We start from the raw sequence: 23,017 nt of genomic DNA on the forward strand, positions 1-23,017 counted from the left end.
ATAAAAAAATAAATCAAAAAGAATGCAAGAGAAAAAGAAGTTGGATCCCTTCCTTACACTACATACCAGATATGGATCAAACACTTAAATGTAAGAGATAGAACTATAAAACTTAGGAAAAAAACAGGAATAAAAATTTGTGACCTTGGGTTTGACAAAGCCTTATACAGGATACCAAAGCACAAGTGATCAAAAAAAAAAAAAAATTAAAAACTGGATTCATAAAATAAAAAACTTATGTTCCACAAGTGATGCCATCAAGAAAGTGGAAAGACAACCCATAAAATGCAAGAAAATATTTGCAAATCATATAATTAGAATATCCTTTCCAGAATATATAAAGAACTCTTATCAATAAATATAAAAAGATAAATAGCAATTTAAAAATGGATACAGGGCAGACAAAGAATAGATGGGAACTGTCTGTACTATCCTTAAAAACTCTTCTGTAAAACTAAAATTATTAAAATAAGACCTTTTCTTTTTTTATTTTTAAAGTGGGCAAAAAATCTAAATAGGCATTTCTCCAAAGAAGATATGGCCAAAAGCACGTGAAAAGAGACTCAGCATCCTGGCCATTAGGGGACTGCAAATCAAAACCACAATAAGATACGTACCACTTCATACACTGGGAAGGCTATAATCAAAAGACACAATTACAAGCGCTGGTAAGGTGAGAGTATAGAGAAACTGGAATCTCTATACAATGCTGGTGGGAAGCAACACTGCTTTGGAAAACAGTCCAGTGGTTCCTCAAAGGGTTAAGCATGGAGTTTCTGTATAACTCAGCAATTCTACTTCTAGAAATATACCCAAGAGAAATGAAAACATCCATCTGCACAAATACTGGTATGCAAATACACATTTAACAGCATTATTCATAACAGCCAAAAAGTGGAAACAATGTAAGTCCACCAACTACTGGAAAGACACATAAAATGTGCCATATGTATATAACAGAATATTGTCCAGCAATAAAAAGCAGTGAGGTACAGGTGTGCCTGCATGGTTCAGTCAGAAGAGCATTTGACTCTTGATCTCAGGATCACGAGTTTGAGTTCCACAATGGGTGCAGAGATTACTTAAATAAACTTACCAAAAAAAAGGGCAATGAGGTACTAATATGAGGTACAAGATCGATGTCTTGTAACCATGTTAACTGAAAGAACCTACACAAAAAAGACCACAAGTAGTATGATTCCATTTATATGAAATGCCCTGAAGAGGCACATCTATGGAGACAAAATTAGATCAGTAGTTGCCTAGGGCTAGAGGGTGGAAAGGGACATCAGAGAACGGCTGCTGATGAATACAGGGTCTCCTTTTAGGGGGATTAAAATGTTCTAAAATTAGCTGTAATAGCTGCACAAATCTGTGAATATACTAAAGACCAATAAATTGTATACCTGAAAGGGTTGAATTGTGTGATATCTGAATTATGTCTCAGTAAAACTGATAAAACTCAACTAAATATTAAAATACAGTATAAAGCCTCTATATTTAAATCAGGATAGTACTGGCAAATGAGTCAATAGAAAGAACAACGAATACAAAAGAAATACCAGAAATGGATAAAGGTGACACCTCAATATACTGTAAGAAATATGGGCTTTTAATAGTAATAAGCAGTGCTTGAATAACTGAACTACAATTTCTGAAAAAAATAAAACTGTGTATCTGAACTTCACACCATATACCAGAAAAAGCTCCAGCAGATCACAGATATAAATGTCAAGAATGGAAATGTCAGTGGGTTAAGCTGCTGCCTTCGGCTCAGGTCATAATCATAGGGTCCTGGGGCTCCTTGCTCAGTGGGGAGCCTGCTTCTCCCTCTGCCTGCTCTGCCTGCCCTTCCTGCCACTCCCCCTGCTTGTGCTCTCTCTCTCTGACAAATAAATATATAAAATCTTTAAAAAAAACAAATGTCAAGAATGAAAACATACTAGTACTAAAAGAAAACTTAGCACTGGGAAAAATATAACTATGACTCAAAATCCAGAAGCAATAAAATAAACTTCTGGGGTGCCTGGGTAGCTCAGTGGGTTAAAGCCTCTGCCATCAGCTCAGGTCATGATCTCAGGGTCCTGGGTTTGAGCCCCGCATCAGGCTCTCTGCTCAGCAGGGAGCCTCCTTCCCCCTTCCTCTCTGCCTACGTGCGATCTCTCTCTCTCTCTCTCTGCCAAATAAATAAATAAATAATCTTAAAAGAAAAGAAACTTCATCAAGTAAACTCTACATGAAAAAAATGTAAGTGAAAAGACGTATTATAAACCTGAAAAGAAATCCGGAAACTTATTTCACAAAAAGTTCACCTTCCTAATACATAAAAACATACTGTAAAAACAAACAAACAAACCAAGGCCAAAACCTGTTTTTTTTTTATTTTTTATTTTTTTATTTTAAGATTTCCTTTATTTGTCAGGTAGAGCAAGAGAGAGCACCAGCACAAGCAGAGGAGTGGCAGGCAGGGGAGAAGCAGGGTTCCCGATGTGGGACTCAATCCCAGGACCCTGGCACGACCTGAGCCGAAGGCAGACACTCAACCAACTGAGCCACCAGACATCCCAAAAACCCGTTGTTAAAAAGACATAAACAAAGTCAGTGCCCAAAGACATTAACAATTCACAAAAGAAGAAAATGAAAAATGGTCCTTAAACAAATGAAAAAATAGTTAATCTCATTAAAATTACTCTGACACAAAACAGATGATCAAGGGCGCCTGGGTGGCTCAGTGGGTTAAGCCGCTGCCTTCGGCTCAGGTCATGATCTCAGGGTCCTGGGATCGAGTCCCGCATCGGGCTCTCTGCTCAGCAGGGAGCCTGCTTCCTTCTCTCTCTCTCTGCCTGCCTCTCAGTGTACTTGTAATTTCTCTCTGTCAAATAAATAAATAAAATCTTTAAAAAAAATAAAATAAAAAAAAATAAAAAAACAGATGATCAAATTTTTGAATTTTTGTCAGTATCAAACTTTTAAATTTTTGTCAGCTTCTCGACTGGGAGACTGACAAAAATTCAAAAATTTGATCACCTATTTTGTGGTTAGGACTGGAGGGCAAGAAGCACATGTATCATATATTGATGGTTGCATGACACAATGGAGAGAAATGTGGTAAGATTTAAGAGAATTACGCATGCATTTATCTTTTATCCCAGCAATGCCCTTCCTGGACAACCTGAAAATACACTTCTACAAATATGTAATAATACATACACAGTTATTCACCAAAGCATTCCTGTCATAGCACAAGACTGGACAGAACCCAAGTGTCCATCAACAGAGGTTTGGATGAATAAAGTACATATATCCACACAAATAGGTACTACAGAGTTACAAAAAAAATGAGAAAGACCTCCATGTTCAAATACAGAGTGATTCCGAGGATATACTGTTGGGTGACAAAAGCAAAGTGTAAAATAGTGTATACTGTATTTATGGTTTGTTTAAGAGTATAAATAAGTGTATAAAAATACACTTATGTGTTTATTTTTGTAAAAACACAGTGAAAGGATAAATCAAAAAGTGCATTAACAGGGGAGAAGAGGGCAGAAAGTATGGAGAAAAAAGTAAAGGAAACAAAGACTGAAGCAATACTTCTCTAAATATATCTTTTTACATGTTTTGAGCTGTGACAATATATTCCATATTAACAGAAAATATTTCTAAAACAAGTTTAACACAAATAGCAACAGATGAACCTAACTGCATACTGTATAACAAATGGGTAACATAACCACACAGAAACACTGCTTCATACAGTTTTTTAACACAATAAGTACTCTGTAAATGCTTGATAGGTCTTATTCCAAGGATAAGGAGCTCATATATATATGAACATATGTATGTGTCTGTGTGTCTGTGTGTGTGTGTATGACACCTCAGTAACAATGAACACACATAAATCCAGATTTTGTTTGGCAAAGCAGTCAGCTGGAAAGGGCTCCCACTGGCCAAACCTGGGACCATAGGAGCAAACCGACTAGGGATTATAATAGGTTTTTATCACACAGAATAAATTAAAATCCAGTTTCTTAGTTATTCTCAAAACAATAAAAAAGAGAGAGAGAATAGAAAAAACTTCATTCAAGCTCTCTAAGAAAACTGCCAGTTAAAAAATTTATTTTTTAAATGACAGAATTAGAAAAGTCTCATTTTACATCCCCTGCCATACAAGATCTAATTCAGGCAATGATCAAAGGATCCTAAAAAATGAGAGGTGAAAAGGAACTAGGGAACCAGGTATTTAAACAAGGCCCAAAATTCTACAAATTACTTAAATAACAATGAAAATAACAAAAGATATCTGCCAATTCCATCTTAACTAAGTGACTGAACTGAACACATCACTAATTATGGGACAATGGACACTACATCCCTTCCTAATGCTAGCCCTACCTGTAAGTATTCTTGCTAAAAATACTCATAAATTTAATTCAGACTTTAAAACTAACATCCAGTAAACTGACAATAAGATACTAAGTTAAACTACATAAGGAGGAAACAATCAGATAAATCTAGAGTGGGGGACATTCTATAAGACAACTGGCAAGACTCTGCAAAATGTCAATAAATAATAGAAAAATTATGCAGAGAATCTGCTTCTCCCTCTACCTCTACCCCTACCCCCTTCTGCTCATGCATGGGAGTGCATACTCTCTCTCTCTCGTGCACACGTGCACTCTCACTCTCTCAAATAAATAAAATATATTTTTTTAAATCAATGAATCTGATAAATGGGGAAAATAAGAAAAGTATACAGTAATTTGTGATTCTTTATCTTAATAAACATATCTGACACATAAGATAATATATTGTATTATTTAAGGATTTTATTTATTTATTTGACAAGAGTCAGAGAGGCAGGCAGAGAGAGAGGGGGAAGCAGGCTTCCCACTGAGCAGAGAGCCTCACGTGGGACTCGATCCCAGAACCCTAAGATCATGACCTGAGCCGAAGGCAGGGGCCCAACCCACTGAGCCACCCAGGTGCCCCTATATTGTACTATTTAAATCATACTTCACAGAGTATTTGATATTATGGTGGAATATCAGGTCTTTATACTTTCAACTTAAATAACATTTTTCTAAAAAAAAAAAACCAACCCTGATGAATATCTCATCTCCTCACTCACATGCTTAAATGGGGGGAGAGTGGGGTAGACAGGTCAAAATATTGCAGTCACCAGATATTAACAATTATCTGATCTGGAAAGAAAAATTTACCAGCATGATTAACTAACAGACAACCTACACTCTGGGAAACCTGGATCTGCAAACTGGGGGAACTACAAGACGTATATGAAAGAGTGACCTGCAATCTGAAAGTATCTAAGTATAATTATCTAAGTCATCATTTCAAGTTGTGGCCCTGAACCACAAGCAACAACAGTCTCTGAAAACTACAAATCCTTTCAATCATGACTGCATTGTTGTGGGGATGAGGAGGAGGATATGAAAAGATTTCTTTAGAGACAGCTAACAGTCAACATTGGAGCCTGAAACACAAGTTATGTCCCTGGCTTGATTTGCACCAACTGACATTGATATTACCAAAACTTTACACTGTACCCATCCTTCTATGGATATTACCTACCTTCTTAAAAAACTCGTGAAAAAAATGAAAAGAACTATCATAAAACGATTACATGTCCTGAATTACCAATTTTAACCTCCTTGCCCCTTCTCTAAGGAAAAGCCCCTCCCATTAAAGGCTAATGCAGTCACTGATGCTGCTGACATTACCCCTTCAATCTGTTTCATCATTTTATTCTATCAAATATCTCCTTGTTCTTTTATTTTTACCCTTTCTTTTCCATTGGTTTATTTCCTTCAAATAAAGATGTTCAAGGTTATCCTCTGGAAGAAAGTTAAAAAACAGCCCATGACTCCATACTGCCTTACCCCCCAGGTATCCTCAACAGTTGCTTCTGGGGATTTCGTCAAAATACAGATTCTAATTCAGGAGGTTTGGGGCAGTGCCTGAGACTCTGAAGTTCTAACATTTTCCAGGCCTTACAGATGATACTGGTTCAACGACCATAGTTTTATTAAATAGCAAAGCCCATAACTATCTTCTCTCTCTCTCTTAAAGTCAAGCTTTCAAAAAGCTCTATTAATCCAATTCCAATAATTTCTCAGCCCTTTCTAACTTGGCTCCTGTTCCCAGGGATCCTATAAAGCTATATGACCACCATCCTAACTGTATTAACTTGAAGGAGAATCACAGAGCTCAACAAGGTGGCCAATACTTAAGGAGTCAGACAGATGCTGCATAAATGTCAGGTAAGAGGATGACAAATCATCCTTTGACTTCAGAAATCTGAATGTAATGAGGACCTAGGACCACTTCCTCAGAGCTCAACTGCAAAAGTAGAAAAGATGACAAAGACAACAAGTGGTGGTCAAATGGAACAGCTCATTACCTTTCTTAATATCTGAACAACTATTATCAGAAACACCATGGGGTGCCTGGGTGGCTCACTGGGTTAAGCCTCTGCCTTTGGCCCAGGTCATGATCTCAGGGTCCTGGGATTGAGCCCCACATCGGGCTCTCTGCTCAGTGGGGAACCTCCTTCCCTCCCCGTTCTGCCTGCCTCTCTGCCTACTTGTGATCTCTCTCTCCGTCAAATAAATAAATAAAACCTTTAAAAAAAGAGAAGAAAAGACAGACCAGCAACCATTAAAACAACAACAACAACTTCATGAGACAATCAGGAAAATTTGGATATATGATGATATTAAGTAATCAATCATTTCTACAATGTGGTATTGTGATGACATTAAGAGATCTGACGTAAGAAAATCAATGTAGTACATCACATTAATAGAAAGAAGGAAATGCCTGCATGATCTCAATTAACAAAGAAAGCATCTGAAAAATATCCAACACAATTTCATGACAAATCTCTCACAAAATCAGAAACAGAAGGGACCTTTCTTAATATGATAATTGGCATTTATGAAAAACCCACAGCTAATATCATATTCAAGGGTGAAAGACCGAAAGCTTTCCACCTAAGATCAGGAATGAGCCAAGAATGTCTGTTTTTGCTACCTATTCTACACTGTACGTTAAGTTCTAGATGGAGCAATAAGACAAGGGAGCAAATACAACAAACTGCAAAGGAAGAAGTAAAACTAGCTATATATGCAGACAACATGATCCTATATATTTTTTTAAAATCCCTGAATATACAAAAGAAAGCTATTAGAGCTAACAAATTCAGCAAACTTGCAGGGTATAAGATTAACAGATGAAATTAAAATTCAGCTGTGTTTGTATACAACAGCAATGAACAATCTAAAAAGAAATCAAGAAAACAATCCCATGTTTAATAGAATCCAAAAGAATAAGATACGTAGGAATAAAACGAATTAAAAGGTGAAAGACTTACACTAAAAACTACAAAACACTGGGCGCCTGGGTGGCTCAGTGGGTTAAGCCGCTGCCTTCGGCTCAGGTCATGATCTCAGGGTCCTGGGATCGAGTCCCGCATCAGGCTCTCTGCTCAGCAGGGAGTCTGCTTCCCTCTCTCTCTCTCTGCCTGCCTCTCTGCCTACTTGTGATCTCTGTCTGTCAAATAAATAAATAAAATCTTAAAAAAAAAAAAAAACTACAAAACACTGCTGAAAGATACTAAAGGTCTAAATACAGGGAAAGATAACTCACATCCATAAGTTAGAAGATGTAATTGGTATAAAAACAGCAGTACTCCATAATTTGATCTATAGATTAAATGCAATTCCCACCAAAATTCTAACTTCATGTTTTACATAAATGGACAAGCTGATCTCAAATACTTCCTAAGATGCTCTCAAATACCTATATGTTTTTACTATAATAATCAGAACAGCTTACTACATGACATGTATACCTATTAAAGTAGTAATCACAGGTATTCTAAAAGCATCTCATTTGCAAAAGAGGGTCAATGTAGACATTTTTGGGAAAAAGGCTTTTACAAAGAATGTACTTTTCTGGCTGTGGACTAGATACTAAATGCCTTATAACAACTACAGTCATTCTAAATTGTAAATACCTCCTCCCTCTGGGACTAAAATCCACACAGCACAGTTTTTTGTTTGTTTTTTAAACAGGAATGTTCCTTTGTTAAAGGAGTTCAGGGCTTTACAAAACCTCAACACATAATCTAAGTAGCTCCTTAAAAATATAGTCTTTTATTATAGCTACTTGCTCTTTTATTTTTAATTACTAAGCTTATCTAAAAAGTACAAGAGAAATGGAATCATATTTCAGGCTCCAATGCCTTCATTTCAATCTTCTGAAAGGAAATGATCTAATGATTCAAGTACAATGCAGAGAAATTCAGTAAGGGTGGATAGAGATATGTAATATCTTACTACACTCGATCCTGAAGTAACAAGTAACAGAACTACCAAGGATTTAAAATTTCTATTTGCATGCACTTTGAATAAATGTTATTTCCTTCACGACAGCAAAAGAAAGTAAGTCACCATACCCAATGTCGGTAAGGGGTGGTTTATCTCTTGCTCTCTTGTAACAGAGGAAAAGTTCTGGGCTTTTCAGACTTCCATAGTTCAAATTTGCTTGGAGAGCTGATGGAGTGGCTTCAACACAGGTGTAACCTTCAGGTACTGTTTCGCCAGCAGATTTGTTAATAACTGCAATGTCTGTAATGGGAGCTTTGGGCCCAGCTGACTTAGTATCTAAACGATTTAGTTCTTGATCTAAAAGAGTAGATGTGTCAGTGAGACCTGCCACAACAAAGTAGTCAGTCACTCTTGGCCCTTTATCTTCTATCATGGTTGCTACTGTATTTCCTAGAAGAGGAAAAAAAGAAAAAAGACATCCATTAAATAAAACACTTCATCTTGACTTCCTAAAGTCAAATACTCCTGAGTTAGCAGTGATCACCCAGCTGGACTTATAATCCAACTGCTGTCCTTCCAGAGAAGCAGCCTGTTTCAGTATTATCTTGTCAGTTTTTACCTGCTCCAAGTACAAGTTTACAGAATCAACTCATTTGTAAGGCAACTATGATCCTCTCATGTGCCAAGGCCCTGTGAAGAATAATGAAACTGTCAGAATAATCAAATGGGCTATGGTGCTTCAGCAAATGTACTTAATGAACAAACTTCAGACCACTTAAAAAAAATCATTCTCTTCTGGTTACCAAATTCCTAAGGCTAAGCTTCACATTTATTTTTTTTTAAAGATTTTATTTATTTATTTGACAGACAGAGATCACAAGTAGACAGAGAGGCAGGCAGAGAGAGAGAGAGAGGGAAGCAGGCTCCCTGCTGAGCAGAGAGCCCAATGTGGGACTCGATCCCAGGACCCTGAGATCATGACCTGAGCCGAAGGCAGTGGCTTAGCCCACTGAGCCACCCAGGCGCCCTAAGCTTCACATTTAAACAAATGAATTGAGTTCATCACAAATTAAGTCAAGGTCTAAGACAAAAAAATAATAATAATAAAGGTAATAGTAATAAACATGATCAAACTGGTCTCTTAATCCAGTTAGGAGTCTGTTCCTTATGGAAAAGGAACTTTATGAGAACACCATGTAAACTAAGTAAGTTCAGAAGTCATTATGTATTTCCTATGTAAATACCAGATAAGGTATAAAATACTATAACCAAAGAAGACAAAATTATACATAAAACATATATTAAGAGACTTAGGTAATACATGGTAGAAACCCAGAGATTATCAACACTGAGTAAAGATTTCTATTATCTCTAAACTTGGCACCTCGAAAAATAAAATTAGGCTTCTAAGGTTTTAAATATTTTCACGGATTTCATGTGCTTTTTAAAATCAACTTTATTTGGGGCCTGGGTGGCTCAGCGGGTTAAGCCTCTGCCTTCAACTCAGGTCACAGGTCTTGAGCTCAGAGTCCTGGGATCGAGCCCCTCATGGGGTTCTGTGCTCAGTGGCGAACATGCTCCGCCCACCCCGCCTTCTTGTGATCTCTGTCAAATAAATCAACAAAATCTTCCAAAAAACTAAAATTAAAACTTTAAGTACAATTTACATACAATAACATGTACATATTTAGAGTGTAAATTTTCATAAATATATATACCTGTGAAATCATTACCACAATCAAGACAGTAAACATATCCATTCAAACCCCGAATTTTCATATACCCCCTCGTATCTCTTCCTCCCCAGGCAATGAGTAATCTGCTTTGTCACTATAGTTTTTAGAACTGATATATATGGAATCATACAGAATGCATTCTTTTTTTTTTTTTAAGATTTTACTTATTTATTTGACAGAGATCACAAGTAGGCAGAGAGGCAGGCAGAGAGAGAGAGGAAGGGAAGCAGGCTCCCTGCTGAGCAGAGAGCCCGACTTAGGGCTCGATCCCAGGACCCTGGGATCACAACCCGAGCCGAAGGCAGAAACTTTAACCCACTGAGCCACCCTGGCACCACCTATAGCATGCATTCTTTTTTGTCTACCTTTCTTTATAACTATTTTGAGATTCATTCATGCTGTTGTTTATAACAATAGTTCTTTCCTATTTATATTTTTTAAATTTTTTTTTAAGTAATTTCTATACCCAGCTCACAACCTGGAAATGGAAGATTCATCTGCCCTACCGACTGAGCCAGCCAGGAGCTCCTCATTCCTTTTTTACTGCAAAGCATTATTCCACCGCTGAGTACACCACAGTATGTTTACCTACTGACCTTACGAAGACATCTGGGTTATTTTCAGTTTGGAGTTACTACAAATAAAGCAGTCATAAACACCCATGTATCAGCCTTATGGACATATGCTTTCATTCACCTTAGGTCATTCTTAAGATGAAAGGATTGCATCACCTGCTAGGTAAACATAGTTCTAAAAAACTGCCAAACACCTTCCTAGGTGAGTATACCATTTCATATTCCTACCATCCGTATGGGAGACTTCCAGTTGTCCCACATCCTCCCTAAAGCTCCATACGGTCAGTCTTTTAAATGTAGGTAACTCTAATATGCCTAAAGTGATACTTACTATCATTTTAATTTGCTTTTTTTTTTTTAAAGTAGGTTCCACAACTAATATGAAGCCCAACTCGGGGCTTGAATTCACAACCCTGAGATCAAGAGTCAGATGCTTATCTGACTGAGCTACCAGGTACCCAGTGAACTGCATGTTTCTAATGACTAGTGATGTTAACCCCATTTTCATGTGCTTATTTTCCATCCATGTATTTCCTTCAGTGAAGCTTCTGTTCAAATCATTGCCTATTTTCTACTTGGTCTGTTTATTTACTCATTCTTTAGTTGTTTTTTGTTTATTTGTTTTTTAAGATTTTATTTATTTATTTTAGAGAGAGAGAAAATGAGAAAGCTTGTGTGCTAGCAGGAGAAGGGGTAGAGCGGAAAAGGCAAAGGGGAGGGAGAGGGACAAGGAGACTCCCCGCTGAGAGCGGAGCCCCACATGGGGCTCAATCTCACAACCCTGAGACCCTGAGATCACCATCTAAGTTGAACCCAGAGTCAGACGGTCAACCAACTGAGCCACATCCAGGTACCCCCATTCTTGAGTTTTTAAAGTTCTTTAATATTTTTTTAAGATTTATTTATTTACTTATTTATTTGACACAGAAAGAAAAAGAGAGAGAGAACACTAGCGGGGGGGGGGGGGCGGGGGGGTGGTAGCAGAGGGAGAGAGAAAAGCAGGCTCTCTGCTGAGCAGGGAAGCAGGGAGCCTGGTGCAGGACTCCATCCCATCTCATGGAATCTCATGATCATAACCTGAGCCGAAGACAGGCGCTTAACCGACTGAGCTACCCAGGAGCCCCTGAAGTTCCTTATATATTCTATAGAAAAATCATTTATCAGGCATATACTTAATACGTATTTCCTCCCAATCTTTGACTCATCTTTTTACTCTAACAGTAGTACCTTTTGAAAGGCAGAAGTTTTTATTTTTGAAGTTCAGTTTACCAACCTGTTCTTTTATGGGGCATGCTTGTGGTATCATATTTAAGAAATCACCATCTAATCTAAGGTCACAAAGGTTTTCTCCAATGTTTTCCTCTAAAAGTTTTATAATTTCAAGTTTAGCACCTAGGTCTATGATCCATTTTGAGTTAGTTTTTGTATATAGTGAGGTCTGAATAAAGATTCACTTTTTATATACAGATACCCAATTTTTCCAGTACCACTGGTTGAAAAAGGGAACTTTTCCCCACTGTTCTGCCTTTGTACCTTTAGTCAAAAACCAACTGACCAACATGTTTATATTCATCTCTGTATTCTTTATTTTCACTGACCTGACCTATTTGTCTATTAATGTCAGTACCAAATGATTTTGATTACTGTAGCTTTATAATAAATCTTGATATCAGGAAGTATTAGTCTTCAACTCTGTTCTTGTTCAAAACTGTTTTGATTATTCTGTTTTAGGTCCTTTACATTTCAATAAGCATTTCAGAATCAGCCTGTTCATTTCTACCAACACCCCCCCCCAAAAAAAAGCCTACTAAGATTTAACTAGCATTGTGTTGAAACCATAGGTCAACTTAAGCAAGACTATCAATGATGAGTCTTCAAATCCACGAACAAGATTCATCTCTACATTTATTGAGACTTGTAAAACTTTCTCTCATTGTTTTATAGTTTATAGCTTATGTCCTTCACATCTTATCAGATTTTGCTTAAATACATAATAATTAATGCTATTATAAATGATGCTGTTTCCTTTTTAGCTCAATTTCCAATTATTCTTTGCTACTACACAGAGATACACTTAATTTTATATCTTGACCTTATATATTGCAATCTTCATACAGTTACAAGTTGCAGAATTTTGTAGGTACCATCAAATTTTCTACGTAGATAATAAAGTATCTATGAATAAAGATAATTTTACTTCTTTCTTTCCAATACAGAAGCTTTTATTTCTTTTTCTTATCTTACTGTACTAGGCAGAACATTCAGTGCAGTGTTCAGAAGAAATGCTGACCAAAGATATACAAATGACCATAAGCTGAGCACCTTTTCACAGCAGCGTTATTCACAGTAACCAAACAGTAAAAACAACCCAAATATTCATCCAAAATATAAATAAATAAATTGAATGTGATATATTTATATAATAGTATTATTCAGCCGTAAAAAAAAAATTGAATTTTGATAAATGCTGTAACATGGATGAAATCTGAAAACTTTATGCTAAGTGAAATAACCCAGAAAGACACTGAACAAATATTATATGGTTCCTATATGAGGTACACTGAATAAATACAGAAAATATAAAGTAGAGGTTACCAGGGGCTGGGAAGGGACAGAATGGAGAGTTACTGTTTAGTGGATACAGAGTTTATGTTGGGGATGATGGAAAAGTTTTGAGCATAGTGGTGCCAATGGTTATACAACCCTGGCAATGTACTTAACACCACTGAAGTGTATATTTACAAATGATAAATGTTATACATATTTGCCACAATAAAAACAAGAGAATATATCAATAAGCATCTCTCCATATTCACCTTCTGGGCTTCAGGTAAGTTACAGAGTAAACTCCCAGAACAAGCTTTCTAGATCAGAGTATATAAACCCATGCATAACTATTATTACATGCTTCTCGTCTTTTGAAAAGAATATATACCAATTTACCACCGCAACAGTAGTGTATCTACGATCCAATGGGTGTTACAACTGTATTTATGTTTATTGTGTTAGAGTAAAATTGGTATAGAGAGGTTTTAATACACATTTCTTTGATTTAAAAGGAAAAAAAAGGAGAGGCACCTGGCTGGCTCAGTGAGTAGAGCCTGTGACTCTTGATCTCTGATTTTTGAGTTCAAGTCCCATGCTGGGTGTAGACATTACTTAAATCAATACATTCTTTTTTTTAAAAAATGGAGAGAAATGTTGAGAGTAAACATCTTCATTTTGTCCCCAATCTTAACAAGGAAATCATTCAGTCTTTTATCAGTAAATACCTGTTACATAGGTTTGTTGTAAATGCTCTTTATCAAGTTAAGAAAATTCCTTTCTAATCCTGAGACTTCTATCAGGAGCCTGCGTTAGACTTTATCACAAACTTTTTTGCATTTACTGACATGAAACTTTTCTCTTTGTTAAACACAGTGAATGACAATGATTAATTTTCAAGTTATTAATCAACACTGCATTCCTGAAATAAACCCCACTTGGTCATGATCTATAATCCCCTTTATATATTCTTAAATTCTGTTTGCTAAAATTTTGCTTGAAATTTTATATATGTTAATGAGGGATACTGGTCTGTAGTTTTCTTTTCTTGTAATTATGTCTTTATCCAGTTTTGGTACCAAGGTATTGATAGTCTCACAGAATGAGTTGGGAAGAATTCCCTCCTTTTCAAGTTTCTGGGATAGTTTGTATAGAACTGGTATTACTTCTTCTTAAATGTTTGATAGTTTGTTCACCTGTGACCTCATCTGGGTCTGGAGTATTTTTTTGGAGGCAGGTTTTTATAACTATAAATTCAATTCCTTTAACATATAGGCTATGCAGGTTACCTACTTCCACTTGAATAAACTTTCATCATTTGTGTCTTAGTCCATTCAAGCTACTATACCAGAATGCCATAGACTGAGTGGCTTATAAACAACAGAAATTTATTTCTCACAGTTCTTGAGACTGAGAAGTCCAAGATCAGGGCACTGGCAGCTTTATTGTCTAGTTCCTAGTTTCTAAAAGGCTGTCTTTCCACTGTAACTCACATGATGGAAAGGAGCGGAGGGATCTCTCTGGGATCTCTTTTAATAATTTCTCTCATAAGGGTTTTACCCTCAGGACCAAAATACCTTCCAAAGCCCCACCTCCAAATACCATCACCCTGGGAATTCGGTTTCATCACAGAAGGGGGGGAGGAGAAGGTTAGTCTATAGCAGTGTCTTTCAAGAAATTTGTCCATTTCACCTAAACTGCCATATTTACTAACAAGTTATTCATAATATTTCCTTATTATACTTTTAATATCTGTATAATATGTAGTGATGTCACCTCTTTCATCCCCAATTTAGTAATTTGGATCTTCTTTTTCCTTAACCAGTGTGATCAGAAATTTCTCAGCTTTTTAAAGATTTTATTTATTTATTTGAGAGACAGAGAAGAGAAAGAGAGAAGCTGGGGTTTGGGGTGAAGAGCAGGAGAGGGAGAAGCAGACTCCCCACTGAGCAAAGAGCCCGATGTAGGGCTCAGGGCTTGATCCCAGGAACCCCTTCGCCCCAAAGACAGATGCTTAATCCACTGAGCCACACAGGTGTCCTGAAATTTATCAATTTTATTGATCTTCTCTAAGAATCTTTTGGCTTCACTAATTTTTCTCTATTGCTTTTGTTTTGTGTTTCACTGATTTCTGTTTTGATCTTTATTATTTCCTTCCCTCTGTTTACGCAAAATTTAATTCACTCTTATTTTTCTATTTTATTAAGGTGGAAGCTGGGGTCACTGATTCGAGACCTCTCTTCTTCTCCATTGTAGGTATTTAGTGTTATAAATCTCCCAGGTAATTTTTTTTTTAAAGATTTTATTTATTTATTTAACAGAGAGAGAGAGAGAGATCACAAGTAGGCAGAGAGGCAGGCAGAGAGAGAGGAAGGGAAGCAGGCTCCCCGCCGAGCAGATAGCCTGATGCGGGGCTCGATCCCTGGACCCTGGGATCATGACCTGAGCCGAAGGCAGAGGCTTTAACCCACTGAGCCACCCAGGCGCCCCTCCCAGGTAATGTTTTAATGGCATCCAAAAATGTGTGTATGTTTTCTTTTTATTCAGCTCAAAACACTTTTTAATTTCCCTTTCTTAAAGTACTTTCTTTGACCACTGGACTATTTAAAAGTGTGTTTTTCAGTTTTCAAATTTTGTACTTTGGAGTTTTCCAAGAATCTTTGGTTATTAATTTCTAATTTAATTACACTGTGGTCAGAGAATACACTATGTATGACTTGAATTCTTTCACATTTATTGAGACTAGTTTTATGGCTAAGAATATGGCCTGTCTTGATAAATATACCATGTGTACTTCACCAATTCAGCATGTGTATTCTGGTTTTGGACAGATGGCTCTACAAATGCCTATCAGGTAGGTTAACAGTGTTGTTCAAGTCTACTATATCCTTGCTGATCTTCTGTCCCCTTGTTCCATTATTAAGAGAACAACATTAAAATCTCTGACTATAATTACAGATCTATTTCTCCTTTCAATTCTTACGAGTTTTTTGCTTCATGTATTTTGAAGCTCCATTATCAACATAATAAACATTTAGAACTGTTAGATCCTTTTCATTAACTGACCCCTTTATCATTATGAAATGGCCTTCTCTATCTCTAATAAAAATTACTCTATATTAACCAAAGTTTTTGAAAAACAATTAAAATATTTATAAAAATTAAGTCTAGGGACGCCTGGGTGGCTCAGTTGGTTGAGCGGCTGCCTTCGGCTCAGGTCATGATCCCAGCGTTCTGGGATTGAGTCCCGCATCGGGCTCCTTGCTCAGCAGGGAGCCTGCTTCTCCCTCTGCCTCTGCCTGCCATTCTGTCTGCCTGTGCTTGCTCTCTCCCTCTCTCTCTCTCTCTGATAAATAAAATCTTAAAAAAAAAAAAAATTGGGCACCTGGGTGGCTCAGTTGGTTAAGCAACTGCCTTCGGCTCAGGTCATGATCCTGGAGTCCCGGGATCGAGTCCCGCATCGGGTTCCCAGCTCCATGGGGGGTCTGTTTCTCTCTCTGACCTTCTCCTCACTCATACTCTCTCTCACTGTCTCTCTCTCAAATAAATAAAAAAATTAAGTCTAATAATTAAATTTCATTTTCCAACTATTGCTAAGATAATCTTTCCTACTATTTAGAATGGCATACACATTAATGAATAAATGCTGTTAATATCAACAAAATGTCAGTAACTTCAATCTATAAAGCTAAATGTAGTTTACACAATTTTCTCACTGTAACAAAAATATTTAAGGCTTCAAAAAGTGTGTTCCTTCGTGTTCCAAACCATGCAGAATAAATGGTGAATGTCATGTAAACTGCAAAGAGAATGCAGTTTTATCAAACTTATTTGCTACATTTAAGCAATTTAAAATACAGCCTTGGTGAATCCTTTCAGAAAGCATTATCAACATGAGTTACACCAGCTGGGTCATGAAATTACAAAACAGAAAAAGTCATTTCAGACAAAATCAGTTCCTTTTTCCAAATACAAAGCAGTGTAATTCTCTACTGTTGCACCTGCCACTGAAAGTTTTGTAAAGAAGGAGGGTTGTAAAGAAAGGCTGCAAACACAAATGCCTAAAGGGGTCATGCGGGATATAAGAGTCGTGGGAACCAGAGAACACAGGCAGTCACTACTAGTGAGATCCATCCATTATTGCCAAATGGACTTGGCAAAACCAGAATTTCTTTCTGGCTTCTTAAAAGAAGCCAGAAATCAGGATTTTTTGATGTAAAATTTCCAAATTTTAAAATATTGGCAACTAATTCAGAATTCTTGGAAACACTACTAAGTTCAAACAAAACCCATTAAGCAGGGTATATTCACTATAAAGTTTAAATTAAAAGTCTAGAAAAGAACAATTTCTAAATTCCATTATAAAAATCGGGGGGGGGGGGCCCTGGGTGGCTCAGTGGATTAAAGCCTCTGTTTTAGGCTCAGGTCATAATCCCAGAGTCCTGGGATCGAGCCCCGCATTAGGCTCTCTGTTCCGCGGGGAGCCCGCTTCCCTTCCTCTCTCTCTGCCTGCCTCTATGCCTACTTGTGATCTCTGTCTGTCAAATAAATAAATAAAATCTTTATTTAAAAAAAAAATTGTTTTTGAGGGGCGCCTGGTGGCTCAGACAGTTAAGCATATGCCTTCAGCTCAGGTCATGATCTCCAGGTCCTGGGATGGAGCCCTGGAGCTCAACCTGGGGCTCCCATCTGAGTGCAGAGTCTGCTTCACTCTCTCCCTCTACCTTTACTACTACTTGTGCACGCTCTCTCTCTTTCTCTCTCTCTAATGAATAAAAGAAATCTTTTAAAAAATTTTTTTTATGTTGTTAAATACCTAACTTCACCATTAATAATATATGAGCCAATAAACCTGATTATATACCAAATTGACCATATAATCACATAAAAAGAAATGAAAAAAGAGCTAATGCAAGTAATTTAAACAATTTAACATTAAGAACTGAAAAAAAAAATCCTGCCTTTAGACATAGTGATATGGTTTATAGCAGTATGGTTCAAACATTATTCTGTACGTACTCTATACCTGAACAATTGTTTGAAGACAGAGATCTTACTGTAAGAAAAGAGAGAGATAATATAGGATGGCAGAGGGCAAGTAAGAATATGTGTATTGGGATGCCGGGGTGGCTCAGTTGGTTAAGCATCAGCCTTTGGCTTGGGTCATGATCTGGGGTCCTGGGACGAGTCCCATATCAGGCCCCCTACTCAGCAGGGAACCTGCTTGCCCCCTCTCCCTTTTCCCTCCCCTGCATGTGCCCTTTCCCTCTCTCTCAAATAAATAAAAAATATATTTAAACAAATATGTGTACTGAAACTGATCTAGAGCCATCAGTATGAACTCATAATTTTAAAATACATACGCACTAAAGGTAATGTGGTACCCTGAATTGGAATATAGAACAGAAAGATCACATTAACATAAAAACTAGTGAGATTAAAATAAAATCTGGATTTTAGTTAAAAGCAGTATAACAATGTTGTCTTAGTTTTGACAAATTCACTATGATAATACAAGATGTTAACCATAGAGGAATATAGGAATTCTCTGTACTACTTTTTCAACTTTTCAGTAAACCTAAAATAATTCAAAAATAAAATTTTTTAGGAGCACCTGGATGGCTCAGTCAGTTGAACATCTGCCTTTGGCTCAGGTCATGATCTCAGGGTCCCAGGATCGAGCCCCACATAGGGCTCCCTGCTCAGGAGTGAGTCTGCCTCTCCCTTTCCCTCGGTGATTTCTCTTGCTTCCACTCTCTCAACAAATAAATAAACAAACAAATTAAAAAAAATTTTTTTTTAATTTTTAAATATGTGTGTCAACATTTTTTATACTAGACAAAAACTACACTAGACAAAAAACAGCCCAAATGTCCACCAACATATGAGGCAACAAATAAAATGTAGTACATCCATACAATGAACTATCTTCAGCAATAAACAGAAATTAAGTACTGATACATGCTAAACATGGATAAACCCTGAAAACATTACACTAAGTGGAGGAAGTCAGTCACAAAACACCACATATAGGGGAGCCTGGGTGTCTCAGTGGGTTAAAGCCTCTGCCTTTGGCTCAGATCATGATCCCAGGGTCCTGGGATGGGCCCTGCATTAGGCTCTCTGCTCAGCAGGGAGCCTGCTTCCCTCCCCACCCAACTCACCTCTCTCTGCCTGCCTCTCTGCCTACTTGTGATCTCTGTCAAATAAATAAATAAAATCCTTAAAAAAATATATCACATATAGTATGGTTCCATTTATATAAAATGTCCAAAATAGGCCATTTATAAAAAGAGAAAGCTGCCTAGATTGGGGGGATGGAGAAGTGGGGAATGACTCTAATGTGGATGGGGTTTCTTTTCAGTGTGATAAACTTGATTGTGGTAATGGTTAAACAATCTCTGACTACACTAAAAACCAATGAATTGTATATTTTAAATAGGTGAATTGTGTGATGTGTGATTTATCAATAAAGCTGTTGAAATTGAGTGTATGTCTCCTCCTGTCTACCAAAAAGGAAACCCAAAACTAGTGTCACCCCAGCAGCAACAAATATACTCAGCACCTAAATCTTTGTTTCTTAAAACCATTCCTCACCAAACGATACTAGACCTCTTTGGAGTAATTACCAATTCCAAGGTTGGGAAAGAAAAGCACAAGATAGGGGAGCCTGAGTGGCTCTGTCAGTTAAGTGTCAAACTCTTGATCTCCGTCCAGGTCTTGATACCATGGTACTGAGTTCAAGCTGAGCTCCGTGCTAGGTGTGGAGCCTACTTAAAAAAAAAAAAAAAAAAAAAAAAAAGGCAAAAGATATACCAAGAACTTCTTACTTAAGAAAACAAAAAACACGGGCGCCTGGGTGGCTCAGTGGGTTAAAGCCTCTGCCTTCGGCTCAGGTCATGATCCCAGGGTCCTGGGATTGAGCCCCGCATTGGGCTCTCTGCTTGGCAGGGAGCCTGCTTCCTCCTCTCTCTCTGCCTGCCTCTCTGCCTACTTGTGATCTCTACCTTCTAAATAAATAAATAAAATCTTTAAAAAAAGAAAAAAGAAAACAAAAAACATTACTCAAAGATTAGTGGGGTCCTATCAAAAGGACACAGATCTAGCTTGAATATTGAATATTGGCTGTATCATTTGCAGTTATCTTCTCCGGTTCAGTAGATTGCTTTTGTCATTTTGTTGATGGTTTCCTTTGCTGTGCAAAAGCTTTTCAATTTGGTGTAGTCCCAGTGGTTTATTTTTGCTTTTGTTTCCCGTGACTAGAATTCTCCCCTTTAGTTTCAGGTTGTCTAATCCCTCATGTTCAGATATAGGCAATGAATTTTTTTTTTTTTTTTTTTTTGGAGTGTTAGAGGAGTAAAGCAATGCATTTTTAAAAATCAGGAATAGGGGCACCTGGGTAGCTCAAAGCCACTGCCTTTGTTCCGGTCATGATCCCAGTGTCCTGGGATCGAGCCCAGCATCGGGCTCTCTGCTCTGCAGCGAGCCTACTTCCTCCTCTCTCTCTGCCTGCCTCTCTACCTACTTGTGATCTCAGTCTGCAAATAAATGGGTAAAATCTTTAAAAAATAATAATAAAATCATGGGCGCCTGAGTGGCTCAGTGGGTTAAAGCCTCTGCCTTCGGCTCAGGTCATGATCCCAGGGTCCTGGGATCGAGTCCCGCATCAGGCTCTCTGCTCAGCAGGGAGCCTGCTTCCCTCTCTCTCCCTCTGCCTGTCTCTCTGCCTACTTGCGATCTCTGTCTTTCAAATAAATAAATAAAATCTTAAAAAAAAAAAAATTTAAAAAAAAAAATAATAATAAAATCAGGAATACTACATAAGTAATGTGTCCTTGGTGCATCATATCAGAAGACATGTCTGAATAGCAGTTTGACTAATCATTAATGATATTAATTTTGAGTATTTAGTTAAAGTGGTGGCTACATTTTCTTCCTTTTCTTTTTTAAGAGGGTTGGGAAGAGCAGAAAAAGAATCTTAAGGTGGCTCTGACATAGGCTGATCCCACAACCCGGGGAACATCACCTGAGCCGAAGTCAAGAGTCAAATGCTTAACCAACTAAGCCACCCAGATGCCCTGATAACATTTTATTCTTTTGTAATTATTGCTATGTCTAGGAAAAGGCCTTGAGATTATGTTAAGTAATCTTGTACTCAGCAGCCTTCTGCCCAGATATTTTAGGATCCACTGGTAACTCTTGATTGAAACTGAAAACTTTAATCATTGTAAAATGGTTTTTGATCATTCCTTCTGTGTTTATTAGTTGGCATTCTATTGTGAAGAAACTTCTTTCCCTCCCCTTCATTCATTTATTTTATCAATATCAGTGTATACTCAAGGCTTAAAAAAAATCAATGTGTTAAAATTTATTATTGTCATTAATTGATGCTAAAATTATTTCTCATCTGGCCAAAGAAAGCAAAAGGAAGAAATTAAGATAGAAGAAAAAGAAACAAAAGAGGAAGAAGTAAAAATGTCCTTATTTGCAGACGTGACTGTCAATGTAAATAATCCAACTAAATATCGAATAAATGACAACTAAATACAATGAGTGATCCTAGAATGTATCTGGAAACAGAAAAACAAAAAGTTGCTATAAAAAATAGTATTGGAGAAATTTCAGTGTAGGCTATAAATTAATTTTGTAACAAAGTTGATTTTCCTAATGTGATCATTAGATTATATAAGAGAATGTCCTTGTTCTTGGGAAATACATGCTTAACTTATTCTCAGATGGTTTAATCTAAAAATAATACGACGCACAAGGCGGGAGGCTGGCTCAGTCAGTAGAGCAGGCAACTCCTGATCTTGGGGTTGTTGAGTTCAAGCCCCACCTTGTGCATAAAGCTTACTTTAAAAAATAAAAACAGAATACTACTATGCAGAGAGTGTGTTAATGTGATAAAATGTTCATAACCAGTAAATGAAGTGAAAGGTAAAACACAAGGTGAAACCTAAGTGAAAGGCTCATTACAATATTCTTCAAACTATTCTTCAAAGTTGGACTCAACTTTCCTGAATTTTTTTCAAAATAAAAGTGGTTTGTTTGCTTTGTTTTGAGAAGGAGAGAGAGAGAGAAGCAGAGGGAGCAGAAGAGAATTAAGCAGGCTCCACGCCCAGCAGAGATACCTATGCAGGGCTTAATCTCACAACCCTGAAATCATGACCTGAGCTGAAATCAAGAGTCAACTGAGCCACCCAGGTACCCCCAAATTAAAAGGCTTTTTAAAAAGAAGTTCATGTCCTCCGAGATTTCAACAAAAGTGTAGGGGAAGGGGCACCTGGGAGGCTCAGGGGGCTAAGCCTCTGCCTTTGGTTCAGGTAATGATCTGAGGAGCCTGGGATAGAGTGCCACATCAGGTGCTCTGCTCAGTAGGGAGTCCCCTTCTCCTTCTCCCTCTGCCAGCCACTCCCCCTGCTTCTGCTCTACTAAATAAATAAATAAAACCTTAAAAAAAAAAAAAAAGTACAGGGGAAAATGAAGGAAAGTGGAAAAGCTAAGAAAAGAATGGAGTACCATAACACTGGTTGAAACTCAAGACATAGGCAGGAAAACATAATTGCCAATCTGAATATTCCCTATTTTAACTAAACTCTATAAAATTGGAAAAGTAGAACACAAAACCTATCGCCGTCAGCCCACAAGGACGACAAGAAGCCTGGTTCAGATGCTTCTCTCTCTTTATTGCCGCAAGTCTACACACTTATATACGTTTACATGACCAGTCAGCGAGCAGGGTACAGGAGGGAGCGAATCAGGCTGTGCACCTAAACGAACAACTTCGCTAGCAACCAATGCTGTTTACTTCCTC

At 37.4% G+C, this 23,017-nt stretch overlaps 1 protein-coding gene across 3 annotated transcripts in view; it reads right to left on the reverse strand.

The window, feature by feature from the left end:
* Nucleotides 1–23,017, reverse strand: part of DENND4C (DENN domain containing 4C) — a 142,222-nt gene that overhangs the window by 95,183 nt on the left and 24,022 nt on the right. For all 3 annotated transcript variants that reach the window (XM_059143124.1, XM_059143123.1, XM_059143121.1), the window contains exon 2: nt 8,477–8,798. In XM_059143124.1, coding sequence (XP_058999107.1) covers nt 8,477–8,781 — 305 coding nt within the window. In that variant the 5' untranslated portion in view covers nt 8,782–8,798. The remainder of the gene's footprint in view (nt 1–8,476; nt 8,799–23,017) is intronic.

The sequence above is a fragment of the Mustela lutreola genome, chromosome 12 (genome assembly GCF_030435805.1).
Source record: "Mustela lutreola isolate mMusLut2 chromosome 12, mMusLut2.pri, whole genome shotgun sequence".
NCBI lineage: Eukaryota > Metazoa > Chordata > Mammalia > Carnivora > Mustelidae > Mustela > Mustela lutreola.